We start from the raw sequence: 13,643 nt of genomic DNA on the forward strand, positions 1-13,643 counted from the left end.
TCTTGCAAGTTTGTTTCCTTTTTCTTAACACCGTTAATACAGTTGCGACTTGACTTCAAGGAGCAACTCATAGAACGCGGTGTGGTAGCCTTTTTTGAGGTTTTTAAAGACTTTGGTGATTTTTGAAGCTTTTCCAAAACTTTCCCGACACCGTGCTTCGCAAGACGAAAAAAATCGCAAGACGAAAAAACTCGCGGAACGAATTAATTTCGTCTTGCGAGGCACCTCTGTACAGTAACAAACTACGATTTCATGGCCACAGGCTGTTTTCGGACACTTGTGACCCTGTGTGGATGTCAAAACTAGGACAAGCACACCATATGGCCATGCTTCCCCCCCCCCCAATGCATATTGCCTGGAACTGGGCAAAGTATCTTTTGATCCAGAACTTTACCCCACTCCAAACACAAAAAGACTGAATGCTGAGAAGTGGAGTGGGAGGAAGGCAAGACTATACTTGATTGGGACTGGTGGTGTTAGGGAGAGAATGAGGGGGCGGCGTTCTGCATTAAATGATTGCAACCATATTGTGAGCCGTTTTGGGCACATTTCTGTGAAAATGTGGTATAAAAACTGGAATAATAAATGCTCTGCCCCTCCCCAGAAACAGGATTCAAGAGCAAGGAAGGGCTATTTCCTCATCAAGCCGTACCTTGCATGTATGTTTATGCCCGCATATCCCACTGAATGGTTTTCCTTTCCCCCAACTAAGCCTGCTCTTGTATCTCTCTGTGTGTAGGAGTGGGGAGGTTGGGCAAAACATTATTCAGCTATCTCTCAGGGAAACTGCAGTCATTGCAGAGTTATTATCAGCAGCCTCTGCAGTTTGCAATTACGAATCTCTCTCTCTTTCTCTCTCTTTCTCGCTTTCATTCTTACCTCTACTCCAAGTAAGGCAGCCCACGTTAGACCTCTCATTAGTGGAGGAATGTCGACTCTGGCTTCTTTCCAAATTTGATTTTTTTTGTATGGATAGGCCTGGAGACAACATATCATTTTACAGGACTGGAAATACTTGCAAATTGCATCTTATATTTATATACTGTTTGAATCTATATCTTTTATAATAATATACACACAAATATGTACATCCATATACAGATTCTTAAGAAATACACTTGGTGTTGACGTCTAAAGAGAAATGACTGAGACATATCTCACTGCAGGAAGCATTGAGGGCAAAATGAAGATATAAACACAGTATATGAGGGAAATTGTATACAAATTTTGTTAGTACTACGCACCTTCAGCAGCCTGTCAAAAAGGACAATTCTGTTTAGCTGGTATTCTGTATCCCGCTCTCGGATTATAAGAGGAAGATTAGCAGCAGCAGATAATTCATTATTACTGTTTGAATGGGGTATATTTGACTGGCTGAAAAGATAATAGAGGACGTGGTTGTGATTTATTTTATTTCTTTTGCCCCAATACACTGAATTAAATATAGAAGAAATTGGGAAAAGCTGAAGCAATTAAGATCATCACACACACACACACACACACACACACACACACACAAAGTGAAATCAACTCTCTTACTCTCTTATTCTAAATGGAGACAATCTCATAATTCATAAATCAGAATACCTTTTTTTGCAATGATCAATAAATGAAATAGAAATATATTAGAAATAGAAATATATTACTAGCTCTGAACACCATACCTGTCTACTCAGCAGTTTTATTTAAAGCTGTGGGCTAACCTAATGAAAGCAAGGGTTTCTGTTCCCATAACAGAACCAAAAATGGATCAATGACTTCTGCTGCTTCACAATCCTGACCAGTGGGAAACATTCCAAAAATCTCAATGATCCAACTGTAAACAAATTCTTTACAGCACTGACCTCTCCTTTAAACTAGTATTTTCCTTCTGATAAGTCAGTCACACAGATCACCGAGAAATAGGCAGAGTGGACAGGAATACCATAGCCCAGTGGATGCTACCCTTTTTTGACCCGAAGGCCATGTTCATCATTGGTTAACCCCTTGGAGGCCGCATTCCAGACTCACACATATTCCCACACGAGATATTAGCCACCCCTGGCCTAAGATCTCAAAGAAAATGGCTTATTCTATGTACTTACTCATCTTCAAGCAATGGGTAAAACGCCTCTCCACTGACATCTTTCAGCCTCTGTGGAAGGTCATAAAAACACTTAAAATTACATTCTGCATTTAATGTAAGGAAACAATTGTTGGAAATTTCCATTCCACCTTTAGTTGCAGACATGGAACTGTTGCGTGTCACATGTCTGTTTACATTCCAGCACAGTTTGCTGGGAACTTCCGTTGTGTATTGCTTTTGCTTTTGACTCTCTCTCTGAGGAGACGGAAAGAGAGACGACATGTTTCTTTTGTCCTGATTTATGCTTAATAAATCCGTAGCTTGTTAGTATGTTTCCACAAGCCTCACGCCTCTTCTATTTGCGCAGTATGCTCTGCTGTTATAGTGTGCTCAGGCTCTGATGTTTGAATCGCTGACTTTGAGGTCAGGGGTTCATCATGGCTGGAAGGGCATGATCCAGCCGGGGGCTAGCCAGCTGGCATCTAGACCACCAAAAGATGCAGACAACAACAATGACCATTTTGTCAAGTCAGTTATCTACTCCAGCCTTCCCTAACTTGGCGTCGTTCAGATGTTGAGACCTACAACTCCCAACAGCCCAAGTCAGCATGATCAGGGATAATGGATGAAAGCTCAAAAACATTTGGAGGGCACCAGATCTGAGAAGCCTAATCTACTCTGTGTTTATCTTGGACATGATTTCAAAATACTATCTTGCTTCTTTGAGCCTTCAGAAACAATGCTTGCTCATTTAGCCCTCCAAAAAGGGTCAAAAGAAACAAAATTAGCTATTTAAACAGGTGAAGGCATAGTATTAGCTATCCCTTAACCACAACTAAGGCTTGGACCTGGTCCTGGGCTGTGAGATTGTGAAATCCCTCTAAAAGGATATTAGCCTTATCCTCTATGGATTTGCCTACCAAAGGCTGCAAGTTACTATATTCAAGTCATGATGAATATGTTACTTTCAGCTGGCATGCATCTGAATGCCAATTACTAGGAAACAACACACACAAACAGAGGGGGGGGGGAGGAGAAGAATCCATTTCCTAAGTTCCTTAGGAAGCATGGATGGATGCCAACTGCAAATATGAGCCTGGTTAAGCCTGGTACTCTCAACATATTTAGCTTTGTTTACTAAACACAAGGAAAATAAACATGCTAAATTAGATCACTCGCTCCGGCATCAGAAAATGTTCTGATGCAACCTGAAAAACGTACACTGAAATAAAATAAATCAAATTAATAAAACTACTAAGGTGATGGTGGTCTTTTGAAGCTATCAGGGCTCTGCTGCCTATAACCCCAAAGATCAGGTGTTAAATTAACTTTAGTCTGGGGTGCAGCATGATTAAGTTTAATATCACCTTTTCGACTATGTTCTTATACAATTCATGCCCTAGTCAGAAACTGCAGCACAATCTTCTCTTGGGATTTGCAGTGCAGTTTAAAACTCTTTACATCATGCAGCACTGATCCTCTTTTGATTACAGTCTATTCCAGCAGCAGGGCTTGGAGAATTCCAATTGCTAAAGAAAATCGTTCAGCTAATACCTCAAAGTTTGGCTAGGAGATTAGTGAGAGTCAGACCAGATCTTCCCCAAAGAGAAAGTTCTCTGTATTTAGCATATATATCAATTTCTACTAGCATTTCAATGTGAGGAAAAGCTCAGCGAAATAACAAAAGTCTTTTATTTATTCAGATTTTTATGTGTTGATGAAAAACACAGAATGTCTGTTAATACACCAAATGAATGTTTTCATGTTTCCTTTTGTTGTTCATAAAATGACTGCTTTTAATTTTTTTGTTTAAGTTACATATGGATTTATGTAAACACTTATATCCCACCCTGTTTGTTTTAAAAAAATGCATAAGGGAACTTAAAAATAAAAAGACCAAGAAGTAGAAGACATTCACAATAAAATTGAACACCACAAAGCCCAGCTCTACGAAGTCAAGAGTTCAAAATCATCAGATTGATATCAAATGGCTGTTGGGAGCGAAATTCTTTCAATAAATTGTGAAAAACCATCAAAATGGACCTCCCAGTCAGGATCTGGAATACCCTATCACACAGTTTATGCAGATGAATTATGAACATTGTCAAACAAAATAATGAAAAATAGCATACAGATTTTTTTTTTTGTTTTAAATATCTTTGTGAATCTCCTAATTCTCTCCATACCCCCTCAGCTAGTAATGATTCGGAGCCTTGCAAATATCAAACTGTTGCAGCAATGTTAAGAATACTCCATCTGATTCCCAAACATGGCAAACACATTTTATAAAAACTTAAGACCAAAATGAAGGAAAGTTCTAAGCCCGAGTTCAGTCTTATCTTAAACCGCTATGACAAGATGACTAAGTTACAGCATTCTAACAAATGAGTAAGTGAATTTGTAATTAAATAAATAGTGAAAATTTAATGGGAAAAAGTGAGGAGAAAAATGAGATGTGCTCATGTATTTTGAAAGCTCTGGGGGTTAGATCCACTAAGTCATAGTCAGAGAAGATGCACTGAAATCAACAGACATGACTAACTTAAGACCACTGGCTCGGTTTGAGACACCCCTTTTCCTGCAAACATTTACATTATTGGTCAGGAAAATATATACGGTAAACTGCAAATATTTCAGCACATGGATAGCTCAGCTGGTTAGAGCGTGGTGCTGATAATACCAAGGTTGCAGGTTGCCATGTGGGACAGCTGCATATTCCTGTAATGCAAGGGGGTTGGATTAGATGATCATCAGAGTCCCTTCCAACTCTACAAGTCTGTGATTCTATTATTCTTACGTTTCTGAGCTGGCAGAGGGAGAGAGTCACAGTTGTGTCGTCGAAAAGGAAGCTTCTATCCCGCCCTTGTCCAAAGCTCTCCCCATCCTCAAACAGAAAACTAGGAAGAAGGGAGGAAAAGTCACAGATCAAAATGATTTGAGAAGATAGGTTTTCTAAAGACATCTTTATATAGGTCCTTTTTTATATCTAAAGGTATATATTTATATAGGCACTAGAGGGACTGAATAATGGTGAATAAAATAGTGAATCAAACCCCAAAATTACTACATCTAGTTTACATGAACCAATGCTGTTTGGGGGGAAAGGAAAATTTCTCCCAACCGCAATCCTTGTCTTGTTTCGAATGGAGATGCTTCTGTTTTATTTCCACTGGCATTTGATATAGATTGCATTTTGCTCGCCTTCAGATTTAGGGAAGTGATCTCATCTATTCCAATCTAAAGCTGGTCAGCAGCAGATACAGCTCGCACCTAAATGAAGTTTATTTGAGCTGAGCTGGGAATTTAAAGCAGAAGTTTAAACAGGAACAGAGCAAATTCTGCAAGCTAAAATAGGGATGAAAGTCACTGATGAGCAAGTCTTCATTTAAAAGAGCCTTTAAAAACAATGAAATTATGTCACCAACCCCAGGATTTGGAGACCAGCCATTGAATGGCAGGCAGGAATTGCCATTTCAGTTTCTCTCCCGCTCCCCCTTTTTAGGTTCCATATCATCTAGAGTCAACACTGATTTGGAGACATATTAAAGTACTGTACTGGACTGGCAGCTGTCCAGGGATTTACAGAGATGTATTTCCTTGTCCTGCCTGTAGGGCCAGATTGAGACCTTTAGTGGCCTAAAACATATATGGTGCCTCCATAGATATCCAATTCAAAATATAAACTGTAAAATAACATTTTATTTTTTGAAACAAAACACAACCTACAACAAGATGGAAACTAATGTTTATTTTTGTACACTTCCATTTTATTTATATTTGGAAAAGTTTCCTCCTACATTTTCTAATTGCAAAGCCTTTGATCAAAGCCTCAAAACTAATCTTACATAACACATCTACTTCTACACTTGGTAGAGATAAGGCATGCAGCCTGGCTTGTTGCAACAGCACAGCTTTTCTGCTGGGGTTTTGAATATACTTCAACTGAAAAAATGAATGCTCAGCTGAGCAATTTGTGACCATTCATGTTAAAAATCTGACAATGGAAAATTTATGTTGTGCCAGCCCCCTTCCCTTGATGCCCTAAGCGCGTGCTTATTTTGCTTAATGGTTAATCCAGCCCTGTCCACCTGGAGATACTAGGAATTGAACATTGGGATTTTGTGCAGGCAAAGTGTGTGCTCTGCTTTGGTTCTAAAGGATTGCATGGTGCTTGATAATGCAACTGTTTTTCAGACTCTGGACTTCTATTTCCCCCTTTAAAGCCACTTTCACTTCACTGTATCGTTTAACTTTTTTACTTCATGCTTCCATTCCTAAAATCTGGGGGTTTTTTTCGTTCCTTACATGGGAAGAGTGCAGATGGGTGGTTTCGAATGAATGATTTCCTTGTTGACAAGCTCTTTCTCCAAGTCTCCTCCAGCCAAGCACCAGAGATAATAAACTTCTTCTATCGACCTTTCTGCTAGGTAATCAGAGTTTTCCTCTATTAACAGAAGCCAACAAAGACAGCATTATAAACTTTCCAGCAACTCTTTCAGTCCTTCCCCCAGCACTGAAAACTCTGTTGTTGTTGCTGCTAGAAACAGAGTAATAGGTCTGAGGAGCAATTCTTCAGACCATGTTATTAGAGATAAACGATCTTCCCTTTGGAAGTGCTAGATGGAAAATCCCTGGGAAAACAAAAGCAGCTGGACAAACTATGGAGTCGCTCGGGCAGGCAGTGACAGAATATCTCCATCTTTATTTGATAGCAGAAATGATATACACCAGGGAAACATTTATTAAATGCTTCATTACTTAAAAAAGGCTTCTCTCCTCTCGTTTAATGGGATGCAGTGACAGTAAATAACAGAACACTTAATGTTCACTGAGTTCCTCCGAAAGTTGTGTGTGTTTCAATTTAACAACAATCTCGGACTAAAAGATAGCTGGGCAGAACAATCCTATTGGGGCAAACAGAGGGAGAATTTGGAGCAAGAGAACTGCCAGATCCAAAGTCCTGCTCAACCTGAATGGCTACAGCAGAAAGGGGAGGGACACTGCTGGAGGGAAAATAAGCACGCTAGCTCCACAGCTTGGATATTTCACCTTCAGTGTGTTTCCAAGCACAATTCAAAGTGTTGGTGCTAACCTTTAAAGCCCTAAACAGCCTCAGCCCATGATACCTGAAGGAGCATCTCCACCCCCATCATTCAGCCAGTGCCAAGGGCCTTCTGGTGGTTCCCTCACTGTGAGAAGTGAGGTTACAGGGAACCAGGCAGAGGGCCTTCTCGGTAGTGGCGCCCGCCCTGTGGAACGCCCTCCCATCAGATGTCAAGGAAATAAACAACTATCGGACTTTTAGAAGACATCTGAAGGCAGCCCTGTTTAGAGAAGTTTTTAAAGTTTGATGCTTTATCGTGTTTTAATATTCTGTTGGAAGCCTCCCAGAGTGGCTGGGGAGACCTACCCAGATGGGTGTGGTATAAACATCATCATCATTATTATTATTACTCCACTATTGCGGGGCATGTCTGAGGAGTGGAAGGATTTGGGATCACATGGACCAGAGAAGACAAAAGATCAGTGCAAAGAAGCTTGGAAAATCAAAAGGCAAAGCAGTTTTAAGCCAAAAACAAAAGACCCTACCCAGACAGCCTTGCACACTTCTTCACTTTAAGACTACATAGTATTATGAACCAAAGAAATTCTTTTTCTGAATGTCATCTCCCTTTATACACTAAAAGGCTTCTCCTGTCCATGTGAGGCTCCTGATTCAGTGAAAGTCCCTCACTGGCATGGGGAAGACAACCCTGGCCGATTTCTCTCCTTCCCATATTGTTCCTGAGGGTCCACCCCCAACCCTCCAGAACAGTGTGGGAAGTGCTTCTGGGGGATGTAAAGGGAAAATCAGCAAATGTTCCCTCCTCCCCTTCTGCTGACAGGGATGCTCCTGTTGGAAGAAATGACATCTGGATCCAACCCATTTTTAAAAAATTTATTGGAGAATTCTGCAATTGCAGACTGCTGGACAGAGAGGTTTGAACAGGGTGGCTTTGAACAAATTGCTAATTTGTGATCTGACTTGCCTCACAGGATTGTTGTAGAATTAAAGTGGGGGTCATCTAACGTATGTTGTTGAAGGAAACCCAAGATTTTGATACAATTTTCCAAATTCACCTACCACTTTGCAAGATATATTCTGCCACCAAACCAATGTTGCCTAAAGACGTACTGTACATGCTCACAATATTCCTCAACAACCAGAAAACATTCACACAGAAATACACATTATGTCGACTGAAGACTGCAGACTGAAAATTTGCCAATGATGACAAATTATATATTAGATCATGATTAATCCTAGACTTTAAATCTGTTACCTCATTTTTACCTTTAAACAGCTGGCTAATATCCTCAGGAAGAGTTAAGTTAGCACATCTTAAAGTGGGTGAGAAAAGGCTGGAAGTTTTGTGGAAGGCTGGGTATAAAGATGAGATTTCACTAAACACAGGGTCATTCAGTAACCTGTCAGGAGTAAGTCTAAGGAAAAAGAAAAGGGAAGGAGGGGGGGAATCAAATCTCTTTTGGAAATCAGCTGTTTTGAAAATACACTCTTGAAAATCCAAATGTAAATTGGATGTGGTACAATGTGCACTTTTTTGCTTTATTTAAGAACTCGTGCAACTTTCCTGCTGTGTTTCTTAATTACAATTATTATTTATTAAATTTGCATACCACCCTATCTGTAGGTTCTCAGGGCAGTTCACAACATAAAATTACAATATAAAAATCCATAATACATAAAACAAATAATTAAAACCATTAACAATGCTAACATATGCAAACTAATACACTTAACAATTGAAACAACAATTTAAAATATTGCCGCCCCTTCAAAAACACTGATCTTACCCATGGGTAGGCAAACTAAGGGCCAGGAGCTGGATTTGGCCCAATCACCTTCTAAATCCAGCCCGCGGACAGTCCGGGAATCAGCGTGTTTTTACATAAGTAGAATGTGTCCTTTTATTTAAAATGCATCTCTGGGTTATTTATGGGGCATAGGAATTCGATCATATTTCCCCCCCAAAAATATAGTCTGGCCCCCCACAAGGTCTGAGGGACAGTGGACCGGCCCCCTGCTGGAAAAGTTTGCTGACCCCTGATCTTACCACAAAGAGGCTGGCCCATGCCCTCATTCCACCCCTGAAGTGCTGCCTCCCCCAAGGGACAAACTGTTTGGTGTCTCCCTTTGGGTGGTGGCCCCGTCCCCAAGAGAGGCTTTATAGAGCTGGCCCAGAAGCTGGGGCAGCAGATGTTACCAAATGCTGCCTGTCTTCATAGGGTCCTTGCCCCTAAGCTACTCTCAGCAGCTGCAAGTCCAAGGCAGATGGAAGTCCCCAGGCAGCAGCTGCAGGCAGGTCCAGGCACCTCAGTGCATTCAGTGAGGCTTAATCCATGGGTGCATTATTTCTTTTGTTTTTCTCCCAATTAGCAGTTTAATGTCTCCATTGTATTCTTTTCTTTTTTTGTAGCTAGGCTATAAAAATAATTACCAACCACAATGTTTTGCAACTGTGTTACCTTCTAAAAATACAGCCAGCCCTCAAGCTATAATCAGTTGCTCGTTTGTGCATTTAACTACTTAGGTGAAGTTATGCCCCACAACAGCAATTTCCATGAACATGAATTTCTGTTTCAGCGCCTCCAATTTACTGGAGTCGCTCCTGAGATACTGAATATCTTTCCTCCTAGCATACAACATCGCTTATGCGATCACTCTTATGAGCTGTGAAATAGGGCTAATCGTAGCATGTGAAGTGGCCCGTGAATTAAGCTTATGTCTAAAACGCTTGGAAGAAAAACAATTAAGCATACCGTAAGTTGCTACAGCAAATTGTATTTTAAATTCTCCATAACTTTCTTACCTCCTCATCCAGTTTACGCCAAACACACACAAGCTTCTGCCTGCTGTTTTTTACCTACTTGTAGAACTACACCTTTTAACGCCTGATGGGCACATGCCTTGGGTATGATTATCGACAAGAGCACTGAACATTTATTTAAGCAAAGAGGGGAAGGGAACGTGATAGAATCTAAACCCTGCATTCTTACCCTACCCCTGGACCAGATGCCTGGTGCTGTCACTGATAGTTTGCAGACCACACATTCTATCTCTAGAAACTCATCTACAGTGGTGCCTCAGGTTACATACACTTCAGGTTACATACGCTTCAGGTTACAGACTCTGTTAACCCAGAAATAGTGCTTCAGGTTAAGAACTTTGCTTCAGGATGAGAACAGAAATTGTGCTCTGGCAGTTTGGCGGCAGCAGGAGGCCCCATTAGCTAAAGTGGTGCTTCAGGTTAAGAACAGTTTCAGGTTAAGAACGGACCTCCGGAACGAAGTAAGTACTTAACCCGAGGTACCACTGTATAAGGTATGAATGAAAAAACAAGAACAAGTATATTCATAAAGTTTGCAAACAACTGTTTTCACAGAGATATGGCTTTTGGGAATCCATGATTGGCTGCAGATGACTTGGTGGCAAATATGGATTTGCAGAATTTGGGAAATAATTGATTCATAGATGTGGCTGTGCCAACATTAACCAGGCACTGTCATCTCTACACAAACATAAACAGGACTGGAGTCTTTGTTAATAGACACAAACTGCAAAATTAGCAAGACGATGTAAAAATAGACCGGCATATATGGCTCTCATTCTTAGGTAAGTAGCAGCAGATGGCTGCAGTATGGCAGTTGCATTTCCCTTATTTTAAGCATCATCATTCACTGGACTTTAAAAGCGCACTCACCGCTTAGAAGGGTGGAATGTAAGGCACTTCTTCAGTAGCGTTAAAGTATTTTCAGGAAGTTCCTGGTTGAGAAATGTATAGATATTGTTGTTGAAGCAAGTGTATGCCCTTCAGTGCAGCATTTAAACAGGCATGCATTTCAGTTCAAAATGAAGCAATCAGGAGTATGTTGTTCTTGAATTCTATGAGCCAAGGGTTTAACCTATATCTTCTGGGTTGGATATAATTTGTGGACAAACCGATTTTCATCATATACTGATTTTGACAAGAGAGAAGAGCTTTCATTTATCGGGCAGACATTAATGATGAACATACATTAGCTTTGCAGATATCAACCTGAGTATTTAGACTCAGCAATCACTTTGAAATCAGTAGTCCCACTATAAAGGTAAAGGGACCCCTGACCATTAGGTCCAGTTGTGACCGACTCTGGGGTTGCGGCGCTCATCTCGCTTTATTGGCCGAGGGAACCGGCGTACAGCTTCCGGGTCATGTTGCCAGCATGACTAAGCTGCTTCTGGTGAACCAGAGCTGCGCACGGAAATGTCGTTTACCTTCCCGCCGGAGCGGAAACTATTTATCTACTTGCACTTTGACGTGCTTTCAAACTGCTAGGTTGGCAGGAGCAGGGACTGAGCAACGGGAGCTCACCCCGTCACGGGGATTCGAACCGCCGACCTTCTGATCAGCAAGTCCTAGGGTCTGTAGTTTAACCCAAAGCACCACCCGCGTCCCCAGTCCCACTATCCTTTTTTTTTTGCTGAACTCTGACCAAATAGTAGCTTTGTAGCAGCAGGGGCAGCCAACAAGGTCCCTTCCAGACGTTTTTGGACTCCAACTCCAACTAAACACTGGCCATGCGTGTTGGGGGCGGATGGGAGCTGAACTCTTAACAGCATCTAATTTGCTATCATTTCGCCACCGTGTGCCAGTTGAACAAATAAAAAACAACAACACTAAGAGTGGGATTTGTGTATGGTTCACATATGCCTGCTCAGGTTTTATTTTAAAACTTGTATAATTATTATTTTGAAGTTGGATAATCTCAGGTAAATATCAAGCTCATCAAGTAAGATGAGTTTTCAATAACACACACACACACACACACACACACACAAAACATGAAAGACTGCCAGAGAAATGAATTTTAGAACAACAACAACAAAACAACAAAACATTTCAAGGGAAGAAATCCAATACTGTGACAAACAGTTAAGTTATAATCAAGCAAGAGGGAGGGCTGGATATATTCAGACCTTGATGATGTCAAGACAACCATGTTCTTCAGCTAGGACTGTTATGATATCATCCACACATCCTGTATATAAGAAGAGGAAGAGGAACAAATGTTGGCAATGTAACACTGTTCAAAGATAAACCATAAACCATAAATATATTTCACCTCCTTAGAGCAGGGGTGGGCAACCTGCGGCCCTTGCAGGACTCCAACTCCCATCAGATCCAGCCAGCATGGCCGATGGTCAAGGATGATGGGACGTGCAGTCCGGCAACATCTAGAGGGCCACTGATTGCCTATCACTGCTTTAGGGGCTCAACACCAAACCTGAAACAGGAAAGCAGACAGTTGCAGACACAAAAACAGACACCCACCCACCAATAACAATATTTTCTCCTCATACGTTTTTAACAATTAAGCTTCGTTAACATACAACTTGCCATGTATGTAAGAGAAGGGTCCGTGCGCCTAAATCCTATAATAAATTTACTCTATCAAGAAACACTGTGAAGCTTTGTAATCAGTGTAAATATGCACTGATTAATATGAGAGAAGATTACGTAAGGGCACTAACAACAAACTCAGTTTTATTCCATTAGAAGTGCCCCAGCTACAGCTTTCCAGACAACAGCTGGGTTTTCGGGACCAGTTCAGCATTGGTGATTGGCATGGCCAGACATCTGCAATGGCCTAGATGTCAGAACAGCCCCAAGACGCAGGGAAGAGGTGGGTCAAAGGCGGTCAGGACCTATTCCGTTTCAAGCCAATCACTGTGTGAAGGACTGGTCAACCTTGGCAACTATTGTCCACTGTGCCTTGCATTCCCTGCACAAGACTAGAAGGGAAGTTGTCAACTACTTAGCACCCTGTAGCAAGGGCAGGAACAGAACCTGGCTGCAGTCACACAGGTACAGGCCACACTATTCTTTGTCTCTTGCTGGTTATTATCTGCAAAAGTTATCCTGCGGAGGCAAGCATTATCCCTTCCTTGACCTTTGCAAATTATTTGGTACAATACAGGAAGTCAAGATCACCATGATAAGCGGCAGCTCATACTTTTGCCGTACCGTTGAATTCTCTTCAACAGTAACTATCCTCTTCTCGATGGGTAGTGCTGTTCTGTTTAACTTTCCAGTGCACTGAAAGCATTTACATTCCCAAATTCAGTATCACGACCTCTGGACTCATCTGAGATTTTATGAAGTCTTTGTGCCCCGCAGCTGTTTTCACATTACTCACCAAGATTAAGTATAAGTTTTAGTCTTTCGGCTATATCCAAACTCTGGAACAGCTTTCTGCCCTAAAGGCAACAGTAAGGTATGTGGTTAAAGGAGGGTCATTATGAAAAGCTTATGATAAAACACACAGCCATTATATGCTCTTGAAGTTTGCATTAAAAGAAATATATTTGGTGATAATGTTTTTGGTCTACATAATAATGTTTGCTGACTTCAGCTGCAATCCTAGGCCTACTGCCTACCTACCACTGAATTCAATAGGACTTTTAAAGGAGGAAACAGGGTTGGGGGTTACAGACGTAAATAACCTATAGATGCCCATTAGAAACTGTCATGCTAAC

General features: G+C 41.1%; 1 protein-coding gene across 4 annotated transcripts in view; it reads right to left on the minus strand.

Annotated features, from left to right (window-relative positions):
• TBCK (TBC1 domain containing kinase) overlaps positions 1 to 13,643 on the minus strand; it is an 84,174-nt gene that overhangs the window by 39,640 nt on the left and 30,891 nt on the right. For all 4 annotated transcript variants that reach the window (XM_082236919.1, XM_082236917.1, XM_082236918.1 and 1 more), the window contains 9 exons: positions 13,304 to 13,364; positions 12,084 to 12,145; positions 10,828 to 10,889; positions 8,400 to 8,548; positions 6,371 to 6,509; positions 4,863 to 4,962; positions 2,085 to 2,134; positions 1,245 to 1,374; positions 880 to 978 (listed from right to left, as the gene is read on the minus strand). In XM_082236919.1, coding sequence (XP_082093045.1) covers positions 880 to 978; positions 1,245 to 1,374; positions 2,085 to 2,134; positions 4,863 to 4,962; positions 6,371 to 6,509; positions 8,400 to 8,548; positions 10,828 to 10,889; positions 12,084 to 12,145; positions 13,304 to 13,364 — 852 coding nt within the window. The remainder of the gene's footprint in view (positions 1 to 879; positions 979 to 1,244; positions 1,375 to 2,084; positions 2,135 to 4,862; positions 4,963 to 6,370; positions 6,510 to 8,399; positions 8,549 to 10,827; positions 10,890 to 12,083; positions 12,146 to 13,303; positions 13,365 to 13,643) is intronic.

The sequence above is a fragment of the Podarcis vaucheri genome (genome assembly GCF_965113315.1).
Source record: "Podarcis vaucheri genome assembly, chromosome: 9".
NCBI classification, from domain to species: Eukaryota; Metazoa; Chordata; class Lepidosauria; order Squamata; family Lacertidae; genus Podarcis; species Podarcis vaucheri.